At 37.3% G+C, this 18,911-nt stretch overlaps 1 protein-coding gene across 3 annotated transcripts in view; it reads left to right on the top strand.

Annotated features, from left to right (window-relative positions):
• The window catches only part of nek7 (NIMA-related kinase 7), an 80,302-nt gene that overhangs the window by 43,911 nt on the left and 17,480 nt on the right, over positions 1 to 18,911 (top strand). For all 3 annotated transcript variants that reach the window (XM_077226658.1, XM_077226659.1, XM_077226657.1), the window contains 4 exons: positions 772 to 882; positions 5,056 to 5,164; positions 7,524 to 7,631; positions 14,260 to 14,354. In XM_077226658.1, coding sequence (XP_077082773.1) covers positions 772 to 882; positions 5,056 to 5,164; positions 7,524 to 7,631; positions 14,260 to 14,354 — 423 coding nt within the window. The remainder of the gene's footprint in view (positions 1 to 771; positions 883 to 5,055; positions 5,165 to 7,523; positions 7,632 to 14,259; positions 14,355 to 18,911) is intronic.

Below are 18,911 nucleotides of genomic sequence, written 5' to 3'. Positions count from 1 at the left end.
TATCATTTGGTTGATGATAAAATGCTGGAAAAACTTCTTAGACTCGCATTAAGGGAGGGACCTGAGCCATATGTAGAGACTTGAGGGTGGGCTTTTTTACTTTGGACCACCCAGAAGACTACCCAGAAGCAATAGTTAAGCAACCATTCAGAACTTAAGGCAACTCACATTATCTTCAGAAAATCTTAAAACAATGTAAATGTCTAGTTGAAAAGTTTATGCATAGTTATAATACTGTACTATCAATAATAATATGTATGGATGTACATGTATAATATTTAATCTAATATTACCTAAATCATTTTATTGTACTTTATTATACATTTTTTTAAAAGTCTCTCTCTCTCAGTATATTTATATTATTACTATATATATATATATATATATATATATATATATATAATCACATAATCTTGATAATATTGTGAATGTATAATTATATTAAACTTTAACCAGTGTTTACATTTTATGTACACATCTCACTCACACACAAATATTTGCTTATAAATATACATGCACACATTATTGGACTGAATTTTTTATATTTCTGGTTGTGCCACTGTTGTTATTTGTTCCATTCAAGTCGTTTGGTTTTGAAGACCCCAGTGTACTTAAAACACTTGACGATAATGTCACGTTTACCTTCATACAAGCATCTGCTGTGGTTTCTGCCGCCTTCATGTTTGCAGGCTTTCCTGACCCACAGAGTCTTGTTAATATTTAAACAGTCACTGACACACTGTCTTTTTACTCTGTCCCTTCTCTCCACAGCAATTGAACCACCCCAATGTAATTAAATACCACGCGTCATTCATTGAAGAAAACGAGCTAAATATAGTACTGGAACTCGCAGACGCTGGGGACCTCTCACAAATGATAAAGGTAAGGACACATGCCGATTTGTCAGCAGTTTCTTTTTTTATCCCCCTCAGAGTATTCCTACCACCCCGGCTGCTAGACGGCTGAAAGAAGGTAAAATGATCTGCACTACGACCACGTTTTCGGGATCCCTTTGGTTCTGTTACAAGAATCGTATTGTTTATTAGAATCATGTTGCTTCCGCACGTTCGAAACGCTCAGCCTTCCCGTTTCCTCCTGACAACCCCTGCAACTCACATCTACAACCTGATGCTCCACATTTAATGGTCTGCATGTAAAACCCTTCGCTGCCAAATCTCCACCCGCATAAATCATTCCCGGCGCAAACAAAGCGTTTGCAGAAGGATTGCGTCTGTAAATGAGGAACAGGACGGATTAGTATGAAGACGCCTTCGACATATGCATCATAAAGCACGCTTGTGCAAATATCCTGACCGTCAGCTACTTCGGTCTGCTACACTGCGCCGCTGGATTTCTCAGCCCTTCTGCTCAGCAGCGCTTTAATTAGTTTTATTTTTTTATTAAACAATGTCACTCCAAAGGTGTATAGCAGGGCTAATCCCCCCAGCATTGTACGACCGAACATTGAGCCATATGTAAAACAGAGGGTCCGAATGCATAAATATTACTTGTTTTTTATTCTTTTTGATTTTTTTTTTCAACTCAGCCCCCTCCTCGATGCTCTCTGTCCATCTCCGGAATTCAAATGAAATCAAATGGCCCCTTCATTTGCATGCACTTACAGAATATTGCATGTGCCGTGTTTGCTTTTTAAAGGCACAGAGGGGGCTGCCGCTCTCCCTCATTGACATCAAACAGCCCTCTGATATGCAAATAGAAAGGCAGGGGAAGAATAGATCCACCGGCTTTGTTTGGATGTGGGCCAAGGTTTTCTGGGGCTCGAGCCCGCTCTCACCGCCGTTCTGATCATTTCTGTGAAGCGGTACAAGTGCGGACAAGGCTCTAAATAGGCGGAGTGAGCATTCGCACAATGAAGTAATATGTCGCGCTAAAATAACCTCTGTTTTGTTTCGTTAATCAATTCCCGACCCCTTTTAACTGCCTCGACAAGCAGGTTTACTTCATTGCCGGTGTCTCAATTATTGAGACTGCATGTGAAAAGGTCATAATTACCGAGCCATTTTGGCTAAGCAAGCTTCATTCTGTCTTAATTAATAGCATAACGTCATATTGGTTTCTGCTTTGAAGCAAGGTCATGCACTCGCAGACCTCATCCAGACTAAACCGACCGCACTGGATGACACCGTACTAAAAGCTTTGAATCTTTGCAGAATTCTAAAGACATCATTTGATGCTGAATAACACAATTTTAGGAGGATTAATAGCTATTGGTTTTAAAACCAATACCAAACACCCATGAAATCTGTGTTTAAGAGATTAAATATTCAGTTTGATTTGATTTGATTCAGTTGGAGTCGGATTGATTTAGGGCTGCACGATTATGACAAAAATAATAACTGTCGATTATTCTCTTGAAATTGTAATTGCGATTTATTAATTACGATTATCACAATTTGCATTGAATGATTTTTGAATAGCTTTGTACCATTTGATTTAAGCAGCTGCATGCCATATTTTTATATGGCCTGAGTCCATAACGCTCCTATTCTCCATCTTCATTAGTTGATCTGTTTAACAGTCTTGTCTAAAACGTTATTAGATAGAGCTGTAATACAAAGTAGACCGAATATGAGAAAATATCAGCCTGTGCCTTGTGGTTGATGGCCAATGTCACTAGCTGAGCAGAAATACCATAATAATGTTTTGCTTGGTCCCTTCAAAGTGATGTTGGATTTTCTCCTTAGTGTAAATCTTGAGAGCTCCATCTATCACTGTTTTGCATGTTCGAAGAGTTAGTTTGTGGAGTAAATGTATAGGCTCTAATCTGTGTGTTTACACAGCTTTTTAAAAATGGCGGGTGCTGGTGTTTCGCGTGTTCGACCAATCAGCGTACACTTACGCGCTGGTTTCTCGGAAGTATTCGTGTTTCGCCTCTCACAACGTAACATGCTCTAAACACACCTCTTAAGCACAAAGAATAATGTAAATGGATTTTTTTTTAACCATTGTTAACCATAATCATGGCATCCGTAATAGTATTTGCGATTAGAAATTCGATTAATTGCGCAGCCCTAGATTGATTCTTTTGTAAAATCATATTTTGTTACTTTTTAAGCAGTCATTTAAAATCATCAGGGAATTACAACATTTTAAAACCCTTGCATTGGATATTGCATCCAATCTATGAGCAAATAGTTTGTTTGAGTTTGTACTTTTAAATGAATCGGTTGCTTCGGTTTTTATTAGAATTCTTTAGTTGTTCTAAAAATATAAAACTAGATTGAAAATCAAGTCAAATTATCAGTGCTGAAACTAAAACGAATAGTTTCATATGGCTGTAGTGAATTTAACTACGCCATTGACACAATTTTTTGGCAATTTCAATTTTATACGGTAGGGGGCGCTATTTCGCATCCACTAAAAGAGTATAGAATCTCCGGATCAAAACACAGACAAAGATGATGCAGAAACAAGTGATAGAAGCATTGCTTATGCTCATGTAAGCTAATGTGATCATCAAACTTTAAACGGAACATAAATCAAAACTGCCTTACATTACCGAACCCATGAAGAGGTATAGGACTGTCCAAACTTTGGGGGTGTTGATGGACTCTATCTACTAAATCTATCTACTAAATCAAAAAAAAACATGGTTTTCTAAGCTTTTTGTTTAAAATGTTGCTTTTTTATGTAACTTACCCACATTCAAGTGTTGATAAAAATAGAATGCATGAAGCTAGAATAAAATGTTTTTTTTTATATATATATAATTTAATTATATTGCATATTCAGTTCAGGATTCATTCGCATTACGTATGCAGACTGTATGCTGTGATTTATCTGTGACAGTAACGACATGGTTACTAAATGTAATTTTTTTTTTTTACAAAAACTGTTGACATGTTACAAAAGACTTAAATGCTTTTGAACTTTCTATTCATCAAAGAATCTTGAAAAAAATGTATCACTATTTCAATAAAAATATTAAGCAGCTCAATTGTTTTCAACATTGATAATAATAATAAATGTTTCTTGACCATCAAAGCATCATATTAGAATGATTTCTGAAGGATCATGTGACACTGAAGACTGTATTGATGATGCTGAAAATACAGCTTTGCCATCATAGAAATAAATTACATGTAAAAGCAATATTAAAACAGAAAGTTATTTTAAATTGTAATAATATATATTCATAATATTACTGGTTTTACTGTTATTTTTGATCAAATAAATGCAGCCTTGGTGAGTAAAAGACTAATTTCAAAACATTAAAAATCTTACCGACCCCAAGCTTTGAACTGTGCAGAAAGTTGGAGCTTGACAAAAGATGGATGATCGGTGGATAAATAACATGTTTACCATTTAGTAAAATGAATAAAGTGACATGCTCTTAAAGGGAAAATAGTGATACTTCAAGAAATAGTCCTCTTAAAGTCATATATCATAAACTATCACTGTCTCTTTAAGGTAGTGCTGGACTACAGCAAACTTGTCTTGAGCATCCTTAGACATTAAACATACAATATTGACTAATTAATATTTAGTATCGAACGATAAAATCAGAAATATCAGCAAACAAATGTTCAAAATATATTGTGCATCCATAATGTAAAGATTACGCTGACATTATCTAATTGCCCTCTGTCAGATTCATTGATGTTTTTCAGTGCTTCTATGCCGTAATCATCCTAAGCATGTGTGGATCTTGAAAGTCTCCCCAAATGTTTGTTTCCCCATGAGCCTCCTGCTGTACTCACAAACTTCAGATGTTTTCCATTGCTGTTACTTCAAATGAAAAGGGAAGGAAAGTTTATTGAGGGGTTTCAATGTAGAGCCTGCATCAGATTATAGGCAAACCCAGAGCCCTTCACATCCATGGTCACTTCTTTAAACCTACCAGGAGTCCATGCTGAGCTTTTGGAACATTTTCATCTTAAGACCTCTTAATATCCTTAAAAACTGTATGTTCCAAATAGTCAGTTGAGCTGTTTGAGTAAAATGTTGATGTTCTGGGTTAACGAAGATTGCATGCGTCTATGAAAAGTCTGTGCCGCCAACATATTTATTTATTTATTTGTTTATTGCCTGCAGCATTTCAAGAAACAAAGACGGCTGATTCCCGAGAAGACAGTATGGAAGTACTTTGTTCAGCTGTGTAGTGCACTGGAGCACATGCACTCCCGCCGCGTCATGCACAGAGGTACACACAAATCCAGTGACATGAACACAAAGACAAGGACTTTTAAGGGCACATATTCAACATTTCTCTGACATTTTATTGCTTTTCTTGCGTGTCATAATTTTAAAGACGTTAATGAAATATCACCTACCAAAAAGGGTGATTTTTCTATTGTCAATAGTGTAGCTACGTATGAAGCACACAAATTTGACTGACCAACTTGAACCCACTGCGAAATAACGAATAGGAAAATCTTTGAGATCTCATGCATAATTCTTGATTGCGTGGATTCCTGTTAAAATTACTTTTTGATTTTTGACCCCACCTTTAGAGTTAAAATAACTGCTTCTGTACCTTTAAGAACTATATATGTAAATGCACGCGTTATAATTGGCTGACTGCCACAAACTCACACAGATGCTAATCAGGAAGGACTGATTTGATAAAGTTGCTAAAAACCTGATAGATTTTGATATGTAAATATGTTAATGCGCTTGTGGAGGAGCAAAAAGATTTTGACTAGTCGATGGGTTGTCTGAATAACTAGTTGACTTATCATATTAATGTCTGCATGAAACAGATGTTGCGATACTCTTGCCTTCCCTACTGTGATGTATATCCGAGTGAAATAGCTTTTCAAACAAGAAAAAATTTTGGACGGGACTTGATTTTGTCCATCGGGGATTGAGTAGATGGCTGTATGGGTGTGATTTGCTATTTCTGTGATCTTGTGAGTGACCGGTTTCATGGTTACTTTAAGGAACTCTCTTTAATTAGTCTTATTTTAGGTTCATCTGGCCCCAATCATACAGATTTCTTAAGGTTGAATTCCCAGAAGATGCATCCTTGTGTTGCTAGACACAGCTAGACAGAGTGACACTTTTAAAACTACAGAAAATACATATAAACTACAAATCAAATATTCAGTTGTTGGATGACTAGTCAAACATAATGATGTAACACTAATTGGGACATCATTGACACCACAGTACATCATCCTTGTGTTTTATTGCATATTATGATAAAAAAAACCTTCTCATCTGCTTCTCATCAGCTCTGAGACGAGACTCTTAAGGTCTTTGCTATGCACAAGCTTGACCAGACACACTGCCGAGCGCATTGCATCATCCTTTTGCCATTTGAAAACAACCAAGATGATGCAACTGTCCATAGCGACCTGAGACTGTCTTCCCCAGTTCCCATGTATTTATGCAACACTTGTCGAAGTATTGTAACATACGAGACTCGTGTGAGTGTATGTTTTTGGTAAAGGTTACAACAGGCCATGGGTTTACATTCAGATCCTTTCCCTTGTTGATTGTAAACTCCTGCAGCGGGATTTTTCACAGCGCTGGCAGTCAGTTCAGATCTTGTTCTTTTTAAGCACCTGGCCTGTATGTATATGTTACTGTTGGAAAAGTTCATGTCCAGAGGTGTCTGACATCAAACACGAGCACATGCTTCCTGCACCGTCGTGTCCCGGCTGGTCTCTTTGAAAGTCATTTGAGCCAAAGTGATGCGTAATACCTTGCTAATGGTAACCTTTCCGTTAACCTTTCTTAAACGTTTCCTAACATTTATGTGGGCCGTTTTTGTTTGCTTTGTGGATCTGAATGAAATGTTTCTTCTGTCCGACTGGTGTGATTCTGTTTAACATTAACAGGATCAACAGGTTCCTGCTGATGTTTGCAGATTTTTAGCAGAATTTAAATGCTTGTCATTCACAAAGTTTTCATACTTGTAGTTTAGGACTCACAAATAAGGAGTTGGTGGAAAAATTTTGTGTTTCCACTGAAAGTTTTATTATTATTGATCGTCCATTTTTATGCCTTGAAAACGTTTGCTTATCCGTAATGTTCTACTTTGTCGTTGCACATTGATCTGCTGGTTTGAAGAGATCATGTTATCTAGCTGTGAGATTATTGAAACCGTTAGAATGTAATCCAATTTTATTTATCGATTTGCTTTTGATTTGTATCACTAGCTTATTGCAAATTGAGCAAAAAATGGAAGAGAAAAATACATGGTAATGCATTTTATAAAAATTTAATTATATAATATTTATACATTATTGGTAAATGGATCCAGGGTCATTGTTATATTATTATATATTATAAAAATAATAGGACAAATATAAATTTTTCTTGAAAATACATTGCAAAAATGAAAAATAAGAAAAATGAAGAAAATTTTTTTCCCCATTTGAGGCCATTAAAAATGTGGCAGGTCACATAAAATCAGAGCTACTCACCCGACTGGACCAGCAGGAAAAACATAGTCATTTGAGCCAAATGACCAGAATGTCACCACTAGAAATTGTGAAAAAGGCCACAGATTAATGAGGGTCAGTCACTAAAACTCACATTTACTCCCTCCACAGACATTAAACCCGCTAATGTCTTCATCACAGCCACTGGGGTTGTGAAACTGGGCGATCTGGGCTTGGGACGCTTCTTCAGTTCCAAAACAACCGCAGCTCATTCTCTAGGTAAGTGCTCCTCTCTACAACCACCTTCATTTCACATTTCATTATGTCCTTCGTGGAAAATGGAAAAATGAGGATTGAATGCATCGGAAAGGACCTTTAATTACTCAGTAGGGCCCGGATGTGTTTCATTAGGGCTGGCTGCGAGCAGAACCATGTGTCTTATAAAAAAGCGCCTTTCCGACGGCCCCCGGGGCCAGTTGAGAGCAAAGCGTGCCAGTGGCTGTATCCATTTCATTGAGCACTTTGGCCTTTCCTGTTGCCTTGACCCCACGTCCGCGCTCAACACATATGAAGTCTGGATGAGTACAGGATCTTCAATCCCTAACGATGCTAGGCTAGTGCACCCTATGGTGACACAGCAACTTTTGGCGAAGTTGCCCAAGGAGGTGCAGGTTTTAACACGCCTTATATTTGAGATGACCTGTTGTTTAAAATCTCATTTCAAGATTATACAAATTTGTTAACAGCTTGTCTCCTGCTTTATAGACAGTGGTATTGCTAAAAAATCCTTTTTTTCACAATCAAGGTCAGAGTTTTTGCTGCATTTTAGTATAAAATATTTGAAATCATATTTCTCTTGTCTAATCCACTTTGATTCACTTGGCTTTAGGAGACACTAGTATTGAAAGTCTATTATTTATTAATTTAATTAATTAATTTAATAACACGGTCAAATAGGGGTGTAACAGTACAAAAAAACGACGGTTCGGTTCTCTGTTCGGTACAGCACAAAATTAAACATAAAATGTATTTTCTTTTTTTCTTAAACGGTGGTTTAGTAAACTATACAGGGATGCCTTTCTTGCAAATTACTATAATATTATAGTATATTATAGCTTATACTATTAGCCTAAACTTTTTGGGATAATCAATACTCAAATAACAAATTGTATGCAAACATGTAGTCTGCACATAAGGCAGTTTTTGCATTAACTTCTTAATTATATGTTTTTACTCCAATTCTTTGTTGAAATATAATCATTTACACACTGGCTGTCATTTCATGACAGATATTTTAAACATACATTAAATAATCGAGACATCACTAACAGGTTAAGTAAAATATAATGAATATATAGGCTATATATATATTAATATATATTGCATATATTTAGCAAAAGAGTTAATTTCTCTAGTTGACAAACAAGCTGTGGACACTGAAAAACTTGCCTGAGGTAAATGTAATGCCACGTGGGATATTGTTTACAAGCTGTTTTACTGATGTGTTTCCGCCATTGAAACACTGAGTGAGTGATTACACAAGATACTGTATCTTTCAACATACCTTCAGATGTTCATTCATCTGGCGCGCAACACTATTTATAGGCAAGATTTTTCGAGCTAGAACACGTTTTTCAACGGGAATGCAAATTAGAATAGCACTTAACCATGAACACACGACCCACACCACACTAATGGCTTTTAATTGTTTTAATTGTTTAATTGTTGTATTTCGTTAGCAAACATGTCACTATTATTTAGTTCTTTCATTCAATCAATTTTCTGCAAAAATAACGATCGACATGCTTGTTTGCTTTGCGACCCCTTTAAATAAAGTTTTAAAAAAGACCAAGCATTCGATCTATGTCAGAGCATCAGAAGGTCCACGAATCTTTCCACGGTGTCGCTGGCAGGGTGGCGAGAGCGAATTTTGCCGCTCTCGCCGGCGGCGGTGTGAACGCACGGTAAGGCACCTACACAGTGATCTGTCAATCCACATTAAAGAGCATCAAAACGTGAATTTCGGGATACAATGGAGATGATTTGAAAAATGTACACTGTTTCTTACAGAATCAAAACTCTGAGCTTATTGCGATTACTAGTGGGACGCATACATATGCTGTTACACCCCTAATTACTATTTAATCAAATGTCAAGGGAAAAAAATAATTTTGTGACACAAGGTAAAGTGAGGTCAACCTCAACAATGGGCCAGGGCTGGGCAGTGGGACTAAAACGTATTTAAAAATTTCATTGTGCGATTTTTATTCATTTATTTATTTATTTATTTAGATCGTATTTAACAGCAGGGGTGTAATATTCAAACCAAACCAAAAAGCCATGATACACCACCCACGGTACGCATCACGGCTTTTGGTTCGGTTTTAATATTGAATATCAAACTCATGTTTTATTTATAAAATGTACAAATGTACTCAGTATTAATATTGTCGTAATTGTGATCTGATTAAGCTTATTGGACTTCTATTTCTGTATTTACAATTATTAGGCTATTGCTGACAGGTTACAGTAAACACAACACAATTAGCACACTAAAATAGATTTAACTATTGTCTTGTATTCACAAACTACTATATGAGACAGAATATAAATGACATAAATGCATTATGTATAGGTAAACTATGCATCTGTGTGTAGGAGTAAAAAATAATGTTTTATGTCAGCGTGATGATGAGTTTGATGTCGGTGCAAACTAGTAAATACACTGAAGATGTTTTGCAAGTGTCTAGAAATAACCTCAAGTTTGCAGCATGTCTTGCATCGCATACTTCCAGCATTCACCTTTACTGAAAACAACACTGAGAGTCAGGAAACGCATGCATGAAAAACTGAACTCGCAGCGCCCTCTACAGGATGCTTCTCTTCCTCATCTCAGAATGAGCTACAATCTCGGCAAGGGCTTAATCAGGGCTGTCCTTAATCATGTCTTAATGGTGCCTGCGTCACCTGGGAACCGACCACATCATCCATTCGCACCTGCTCCTGGGGCCGGTGCCACACCATATCATTTACAGACTGCCATGTTAGGGATCCCTAACAAGGCTTTTTTAGGACCCGACATGATTTATAACCGTTAATGCATTGGTGTATCATACCACCGCAGTTGCACTTGTCTTTTGTAGAGTTATCTACCTAGCTACTTCCTTACCTACTTATTTATTTATCCAAGCACCTGATATTCTTCTCTCGGGATGTTTTAGTATTGACAGTAGGAATGTACAAACGAGCATAAAGACACCCAGGTAGGTACAGCGTGTGTGTGTGTGTGTGTGTGTGTGTGTGTGTGTGTGTGTGTGTGTGTGTGTGTGTGTGTGTGTGTGTGTGTGTGTGTGTGTGTGTGTGTGTGTGTGTGTGTGTGTGTGTGTGCGAGAAAGAGAGAGAGACTCCTGCGGTTCTCTGTCACCTGTCCCGTAGGCTCAGGCTCTCCATACGAAGGCTGAAGGTTGAACCGTAGCAGGGTATGAAATTCATGAGTGTCTACATGGCAGGTTAAATTCACCCATGGGCAAAGAGACCTTCGATCTGTGTCTCCCTCGGGCGAGCAGACCAAAGCTTCCCGCTCCCACTCCCGTTCTCTCTCGCTCCTCGCAATATCGCTCCACCTCTCCCCCTCTTTCGCTTCTCTCCCTGCATGGGGGCGGTTTAGGGTGGAGGGTGCAGGGTTGCTTCGGTACGGTTTGGGGGTTGACAGTTCAGCCTGTAATGAGACAAACCACCACGGTAGAACTCTGGGATGCACGTTGGATGGAGGTCCAGGAAGTGCCGTTCCACGGCTGTCAATTCTTCTCTTAAGAAGCCGATCCCTAGCCTTTTAACTCCGTCTCAGAGTGGCTCTGCAGCCCACAGATACAAACAAAGCGGAAGACAGCTCATCTTTACTTTTCCTGCCAGAGGGTTCCTAGCCTTTAAATTAAGCAGGGTAATGAGCTGATAGGGAGGCTTTTTAAGAGGAAATCGGAACAAAAGAAAGTCAGGGAGAGAAATAACAATATAATGGATAATTAAAATAAGGAAAAGCAAGCTAATCCTGAACCCTCGTATTCTGCAGTTAATGCAGAGAGCACGTTAATTACATGCTAGCGTCTCATCTGAGGGTTTTGAGGTGATGGGGAGATCTGTTCTGACTCAAGGTTTGAGGAGTTAACGGGACCGAGTGGATTTTTCTTTTATTCCCTCACTTCGCACCGTTTACACTTCTTTTTTTGTAATTAAGCATGTTTGTGGATTCCGGTGTAATTAGCGTACCGTTGAGAGTCTGTAGTAATCTCTTCTCTCTCTGTTTTGCCGTACAGAAAAGGATCTTGGCCCATTTCTCAAAGAATGCATTGTAATGTCATAATTAATAATTATGGGAATGAATCCCAATGCGACTTTATTTATTTGCATGACTAAGTAATGCACTCTTAATTTGACGTGTTGTCGGAGAAGTTGCTCTATAGCTTTTGGCTATTGTAAAACTATTAGCACGAAAGAAGATCTAGAAGATCATTCAAGTCTCTAATGATGCATGTCGTTGCACTCCTTAGAAACTAACCTCTTCATCACATGCGTAACTAGCAAAAAAATAAAAATTGGTCATCAAATTTGTGCTGTTTCATGTTGTTGTATTTTTTCACACCTCAAAAAAATTTTTAAAAAATTTAAAGTAGTTTAATAGGGGCAACTTTTCAAATAAGCCAATCATAAATTCATTCTCACAAAAAGTGTCAACACAAGTTGATTTTTTTTTTTCAAAATATTGCTCGTGTTTTTTTAGAATTCCAAACAACCCAGTATAGCAACACTGGTTCGACCAATAGCGTGCGTTTGGGGGCGGGACTATCTGTTTGTTTGACCAGTGGCAGATGGGTGTAGTATTTGGAAACCGGTTTCAAAACATTTGTAATCTTTATTTTTTTTAGCAATTCTATTTTTCTAAATTCACTTAAGCTTCACAGATATATTTAGGAATACACAACACAATATATTTCTACCATATTGGTTATCGAACAATATTAGAGGTTTGTTGGATTTTTCTTATTTAATTGAACATGTTCATTTAGCCTATTTTTACACTTTGATTAGCTTGATATCATTTAACATTTACTTGGTTAATCTTTAAATACATAAATCATCCCTAAGTATATTTGAGTATATATTAAATAATATTGACCAATCAGATCCCACGATGTCATTTGGAATTTCTCATAGGCCAACTCTCACCATCTGTTTGACTTTCCTCTACTTTTATAAAAGAAAATGCTTTTAACGTAGGTCTGTTTGACACACTGATTGCATCATGGGGTGAGACAGTAGGAGGGAAGGGCCACGTTTTCACTTGTGTTTTTCTCAGCAAGTGTTTCAACCTCAGCCCAAACATTCTGACGCTGTTCGGTGTCGAGATGTTTCGCTTTGGCTCTTGTTCTCGCCACCTGAGACTTCATAGCGCTTTGTCAGATCTGTGCTGTTTGTGCCAAGGCTAAACTTTCGTAAACTACGAGCATTTGTCAGAATGTTTTTTTTAACTCTATTTTTTTCTTTACCCCTCCCCCTCTTTCTATCATCAATCTTTCACGGTGGATGGCTGGTTGGCCACAGTCACTGAGCAGTAAAGAGCTTGTCACGGCTTCAGGGAGTATAGCGCAGGGAGTTTGACTGGCCTCTTGGGTCCCGCTCTTCTGCCTGATGGCTATTAGTCACTGCCAATTACCCACAATTCTTTGCAGGGCCACAGACTAAGCGACCTGACGCTCTGCTCAGTCTCACGTCTGTCACGGTGCAATTCTCAATACCTTCCAACATGTTCGACATCATGGCACGTAATTTGTGTTTACCTCTGGCAGGTTTCCCAAACATTTCCACTGTCTTCCATTGGTTGAGCAAACAGATAGTTCCACCCCTACTCACTCTATTAGTAATATACATTTTTGTTTACATAAATGACCAAGACCAATATTCAAACGGCAAGACCAAACCAGTATGCGTTGGTGGTTAGCCGTCATGCATGAGCCCCACGCTACAGTGTGAAATCATCAGATAGGACCTTGATTTTCCTGTGGCAAAACTGGTAAAACCATCGAAGACGGTTTTGGTACAGTGGCTATTTGGGGTTTATCGAATTTCAAAGACAATCCAACGTACAAGAGTGGAGAAAGAAAAAAACACGAGTGAATTGATTAAAGTTTCATTTGGCCGTGTTGAATGGCTTCTGTTGTAAATCATTGAGGTCCTTTTATAATGAGAGGTGAATGAGAGATTTTAAATCTGCTTGAATGTAAGCTGAGATTTTCATTCCCCAAAACACACTTGCAATCTGAAAGCAGCCATGAACATTTACAGCACTTGGCTCCATCTGTAAAAGTTATTCTACTTCTAATATGAACATCAAACTACTACTGTTCCCAAATTATACAGGTTTTGTTCATGTTAATATAGCATCATACTTTGAATGCTGTTTTATTTCATTGTCATTGAGAACTGCATGTGCTGATTTACTGCTCAAGAAACATTTCTTCTTATTATCAATGTTAAACAAACAGTTGTGCTGCTTAATTTTTTTCATGATTATTTGACAAAAATAAAAGCTGTTCTTTTGAACATTCAATTATTTATTTCGTAACATTATAATGTCTCATTGCCAAATAAGTGTATTAATTTCTTTCATTGACCCGTCTGTAGTGTACAAACTGTTCAAATGTGTTTTCTTCCACACTGTACACACGCATCGCTGAGTTTGTTGTTAGTAACCTCTCTTTAGTCATCTAAAACTCCTCAGTCTGAAACCTTTGTCAATGAAGCATCCATGGATGAACTCCTCGCATAGCAAACCAGACAGCCTAACTCTCTCTCTCTCTCTCTCTCTCTCTCTCTGTCTCTCTGTCTCTATCTGTCTTTTTTTCTGTTCCAGTGGGCACCCCATATTACATGTCTCCCGAGCGAATACACGAAAACGGATATAACTTCAAATCTGACATCTGGTCGCTAGGCTGCCTGCTCTATGAGGTAAGGTATAGAAACCCATCCCATCACTCCCCCTTCCTCCGTTTATACACTCCGGCCCTCCCTAACTCTCCCTTTCTCTTCTCAAGCTTCTGCCAGCACCGTTCGTCTCCTTTTGTGAGACGCAATCCTACACCTCGCGGTCTGTCATGAAAATAACAATATGGTTTTGTACTCTGAGGTAACTGGCCTCTGCGTAGGATACCTGGAGTATGTTCCCAAGCTGATGAGGAAATTTGAATGACATTTACATGTGTTTTAAATAACATGCGGTGCTCTTGCTATGAAATGATACTGCCTGCTTTGATTATGCTTTAATAGCATACGCTTCTCGAAGACACAGTTGACCAGGATCCATTAGACTCGGAGCAGCAGTTTTCTCCTCAGCCCTTAGTCTAAATTGAAGATGAAGTTGCAAGGGGGTCAACAGTTGTGTTTGGACCTTAAAAGGACAGTTCACCTAAAAATAGAAGTCATTATTAACTCGCTCTCATTTTGTTCCAAATCCCTATAACATTCTTTTTTCTGAAAAAACATGAAGGGTACATTTTTGAAGAACATCCTTGCCTCTCTTTTCAATATAATAGAAGTGAATGTAAACTCAACAACATAAAAGTATAAGTCATCATCCATTTCGCTCTATTCTAAGGCTTCTTAAGTCATATGATAAACTTAAATTTAAGTTGTTGTTCGTTAATAATCTTGGCCTCCTTATCAACAGTGTTGTGCAAGTTACTTCCAAACTGTAATACATTATACATTACTTGTTACTGTTATTTAAAAGTAATTCATTACCTTACAATATTACTGTCTCAGAATTGTAATGCGTTACATTACTCCTGTATTACTTTTGAGTTACTTTCACCAAAATAACTATACAGAAGTAGAACTTAACATTCTAAAATGACTAGGGCTGTAACGATATGCGATATGAAACCGAAATCGCGACACTCAGATCCACGAACCTGCAGAATGGCGACACACACCTTCCAACTCCCAGCGTTATCCATACCGTCCAGATCCAATATTCTACCACATCTTTAAATTAGGCCTACTATTAGTATTATTTGAAGTTAACTTAACATTATAAAATATGTAGACCTACACCACAAAACTAGTTGAGGATAAATTATTTAAAATTTGGGAATTCCAGCGTTATGGACATGACATTTGCAGACTTGCAGTTAACTTATATAATTATATAAATTCTCAGAAAATGCATTAATACCAAAATATTGAAACGTCTGTTTATCCATAGTCTCCTCCCAGAAAGGAGTCCAGACATTAGAAAAATATCAGTCTACACATGCGTTTTATATTTAATATTAGGGAAATCGACAGTCATGTGTGACAAAAAAATCTTTAACTTTTAGGAGGCAACGATTTTTTGTTGTTGTAATTCTGTGAATTGCACTGCGCAAATCTAATGAAGAAGGGTTGGATCTCCACAGAACATAAAATATTCATTTTATTTTATTTTTCGTGTTCGCATTAATGAGGAAAAAATAATGTTACAGACGTGACAGTTCTCCGTTACGGACGCGACCGCTCTGAAGCGGCACTAAAAGACTGCTTTAAAACTTTCACAGACACCTTACACAGAAGACACGAAGCCTTTCTTTAAAGTGAATTTCGTTTTGTTTTAATTGTACGGACCTGAAAAATATATCTATATTGAAATGTCTACTTGTAAACAGAACAATTCAAAACGAAAGAAAACAGACTGCTCTCTGCTTATGGAATGAAATGTGCATTTCTCTCTGGTGCATTCACTACTGCGAAGATCGCGAGTCAGCATCGTCAACTTCAACTTGACTTTATTAATAAACAATCAACATGTCTCCTTGCTATATTTGACATATTCATAATCATTGCTTTTGCCGGTTCTTTGTGACAGCTTTTAGGTGCTTTATCGGCAGCGCCGCCGCCCTTACATGAACGCGTCACCACGGCATCAAAAACATGATTGCGTGATGAAAACATGAAAAATACCACATAAACATAGCCTAACTGTTTAGAAAGAAAACAGAACGAATAGCCTAATGCGCATACGTCCATCTCGCGAATGTAGTCTTCTTAATGCCATCTTCACCATTAGCCGCTTTTCCACTGGCCAGCGCGAGCAAAAATAAAAAATAAATCGCTATATAAATATATCAGACGCTGCCATTTAGTCTTTAATTACAGACTTGGACCTCACACGCGGCTATTGACTGACCACGAACAGTTAATTTAGCCTACTTGCATCTTTCATTCGTAATGTCTGGCGGTCTTGCTGGTTTTTTTTTGTTTGTTTGTTTGTTTGTTTTACAATTAAAACTAAAAGTCTGTTGTAACGCAAGCCTTACCGAACATGTACCGAGTAAAATATTACTGAAAATTGATTAGTAATGCCTTACACTACTGCGTTACAGCAAAACGTAATATGTTACTGTAATGCATTACTTTTGTAACGCGTTACTCCCAACACTGCTTATCAATGATTCACAGTTGAAGTCAAATCAACCTATTTATGAAAGAATCATTTGTGTATTTCGTAAATTGGACCAATTGATTTATAAAAAAGATTTGACTCACAAGATTGGTTAATTTGTGAATTAGATATCACTACTTCTTGCTTTCATAAATGAACCAAGAAGAGCTACAATGGTTAAGATTTATAGTATACAACTACAGTTTTGGTCTGTTCAGAAGATTGCAAAGCTTTGAAATTGTGTGAACCATTTTACCACGAATGCTTAAGGCAAATCTTTGGTACAGTGAACGAGTTAATGAGTCACTGTTTTTTTCTTTTATTCAAAAGTAATATTTGATACTATGATTCAAATTACAATTAATTTAGATCAACAATTAATTGATTACTTTTTAAATGCTCTGATAGCAGTGGATCTCAAACTCTTTGACGAGACAATATTCCAAGGCCCTCCTGTCTAGGTTGATGTGTACCTCTGGTACTTCTTCAGTAAAAAAAAATCAGAAATTCCGATCCCTGTTCAAAAGTGGGCATTTTTTGTTTTTTGGCTCTGGTTTTATTGTAACCAGGTGACTGGGGCCACCTGGAATGGATAGCAGCAATCCATAAATGACACGATGCTCGATCCCGTGGGATGCACTGGCTACCAAAAACTGGTGTATAAACACGCAAGCAGGCGCAAATTCACACTCGCACAGTGTGGAAATAGATACATTGTTAGTCCGGTACCCCGGTATCCCTTCAATCCCCTGAGTGTGTTTTTTCTCCATTTCGTCTTTTTGCCTCTTTTTTTTTGTGGGGGGGAGATAACCAGTAGCTACACCTCCCAAAGTGCCTGGGGCTGAAAAACAACCATCTGAGTTCACCGCTGCTTGGAGACAACGTTTCTTGGCACTAATTAGTCTCCCATAATGCACCAGGCCCATCAGTGTGATCAGTCTGTCCTGCTTCGCAGTGGCCATGGGTCAGCCAAGTGCAGGGAGAAGGCAAACGGGTAACAGTTGTGATCTCTTAAGCTTCTGTTAAAGCCAGGTCCAGGCTCAGCCTCGAACAGATCGGGGCTGTTGCCCCATGGTATACGAAGACTTTCATCTTTTCCCACTTCCAGCAGGTCACGTGACCTGGAGGGGGCGGGAAGCTGGGAGGTGATGAATTGTCATCTGTTTGAGTGACAGATCTGATGATCGGCAAACCCGTCGGCAGTTGCTGTGATGTTACTTTTAAAACAGGTTTTTTTTTTTAGAACAATGACTTTGGAGTCTTTTTTCGTTATCATGATGTTTTCATTTGATCATCTTTTTACTATTTACTAATTGGAGAAAAATGTTATTTACTTTTATATTTTCTTAAATTAAATATATTGCATTTATATACATTGCATTTTAATAATAAAATAAGAACAATTTAAGAAATATTTTTAAATATTTATAATCATAAATGTATAATTAAAATAATAATAATATTTTATAAATATTTTATAATCAAATTAATTTTTTTCCTTTTCTAATGTTTTTTTTAAATGTATTTTTAAAATTCCTACAACGTTTTTGTAATTGATTATTCAAATTTTTGAGGAGTTGAATCACAACATTTTACAACCTCAACTAATCCAACAAGTTTGTTCAATCTTAGCTATGAAGCAGGTTTTTTAAATATGTTTTATTCTTTGTTGTGATGTCAGGATAGCTGTATCTCTTTTTTGCCTCTTTTTTTTTGCTATAATTTTTGCCTTTATGTCTCCAAAAAAATCCAAATTAATTATAATTCAGAAACCAAAAACATGCTAATCGCAGTGGAGATGTAATCAAATCATTGTTTGTGAGAAATTTATTTTTTAATGTATTTTTAGGGCTGCCCCACAATTAAATATTTTTCTTGTCGACTGGTAGTCGTTTATTGAAGCGAATAGTTGACTAATTGCATGTTTATGATATTCATTTAATTACTATATATATATATAGCAATGATTATGAGTGTGTTGGGGGGGAACAAAGTAACATTACATAAGGTTGTTTTCGATCAGTGCTTTAAGTGGCCCAAAAGAGGTGCCGGTACTCTATTATTATTATTATTATTATTATTTTTTG

The sequence above is a fragment of the Siphateles boraxobius genome, unplaced genomic scaffold (assembly GCF_051911475.1).
Source record: "Siphateles boraxobius isolate OS27281-9 unplaced genomic scaffold, OSU_SipBor_1 13, whole genome shotgun sequence".
Lineage (NCBI taxonomy): Eukaryota > Metazoa > Chordata > Actinopteri > Cypriniformes > Leuciscidae > Siphateles > Siphateles boraxobius.
Note: the sequence above shows the minus strand (reverse complement) of the source record. Positions and strands in the feature narration are given on the sequence as shown.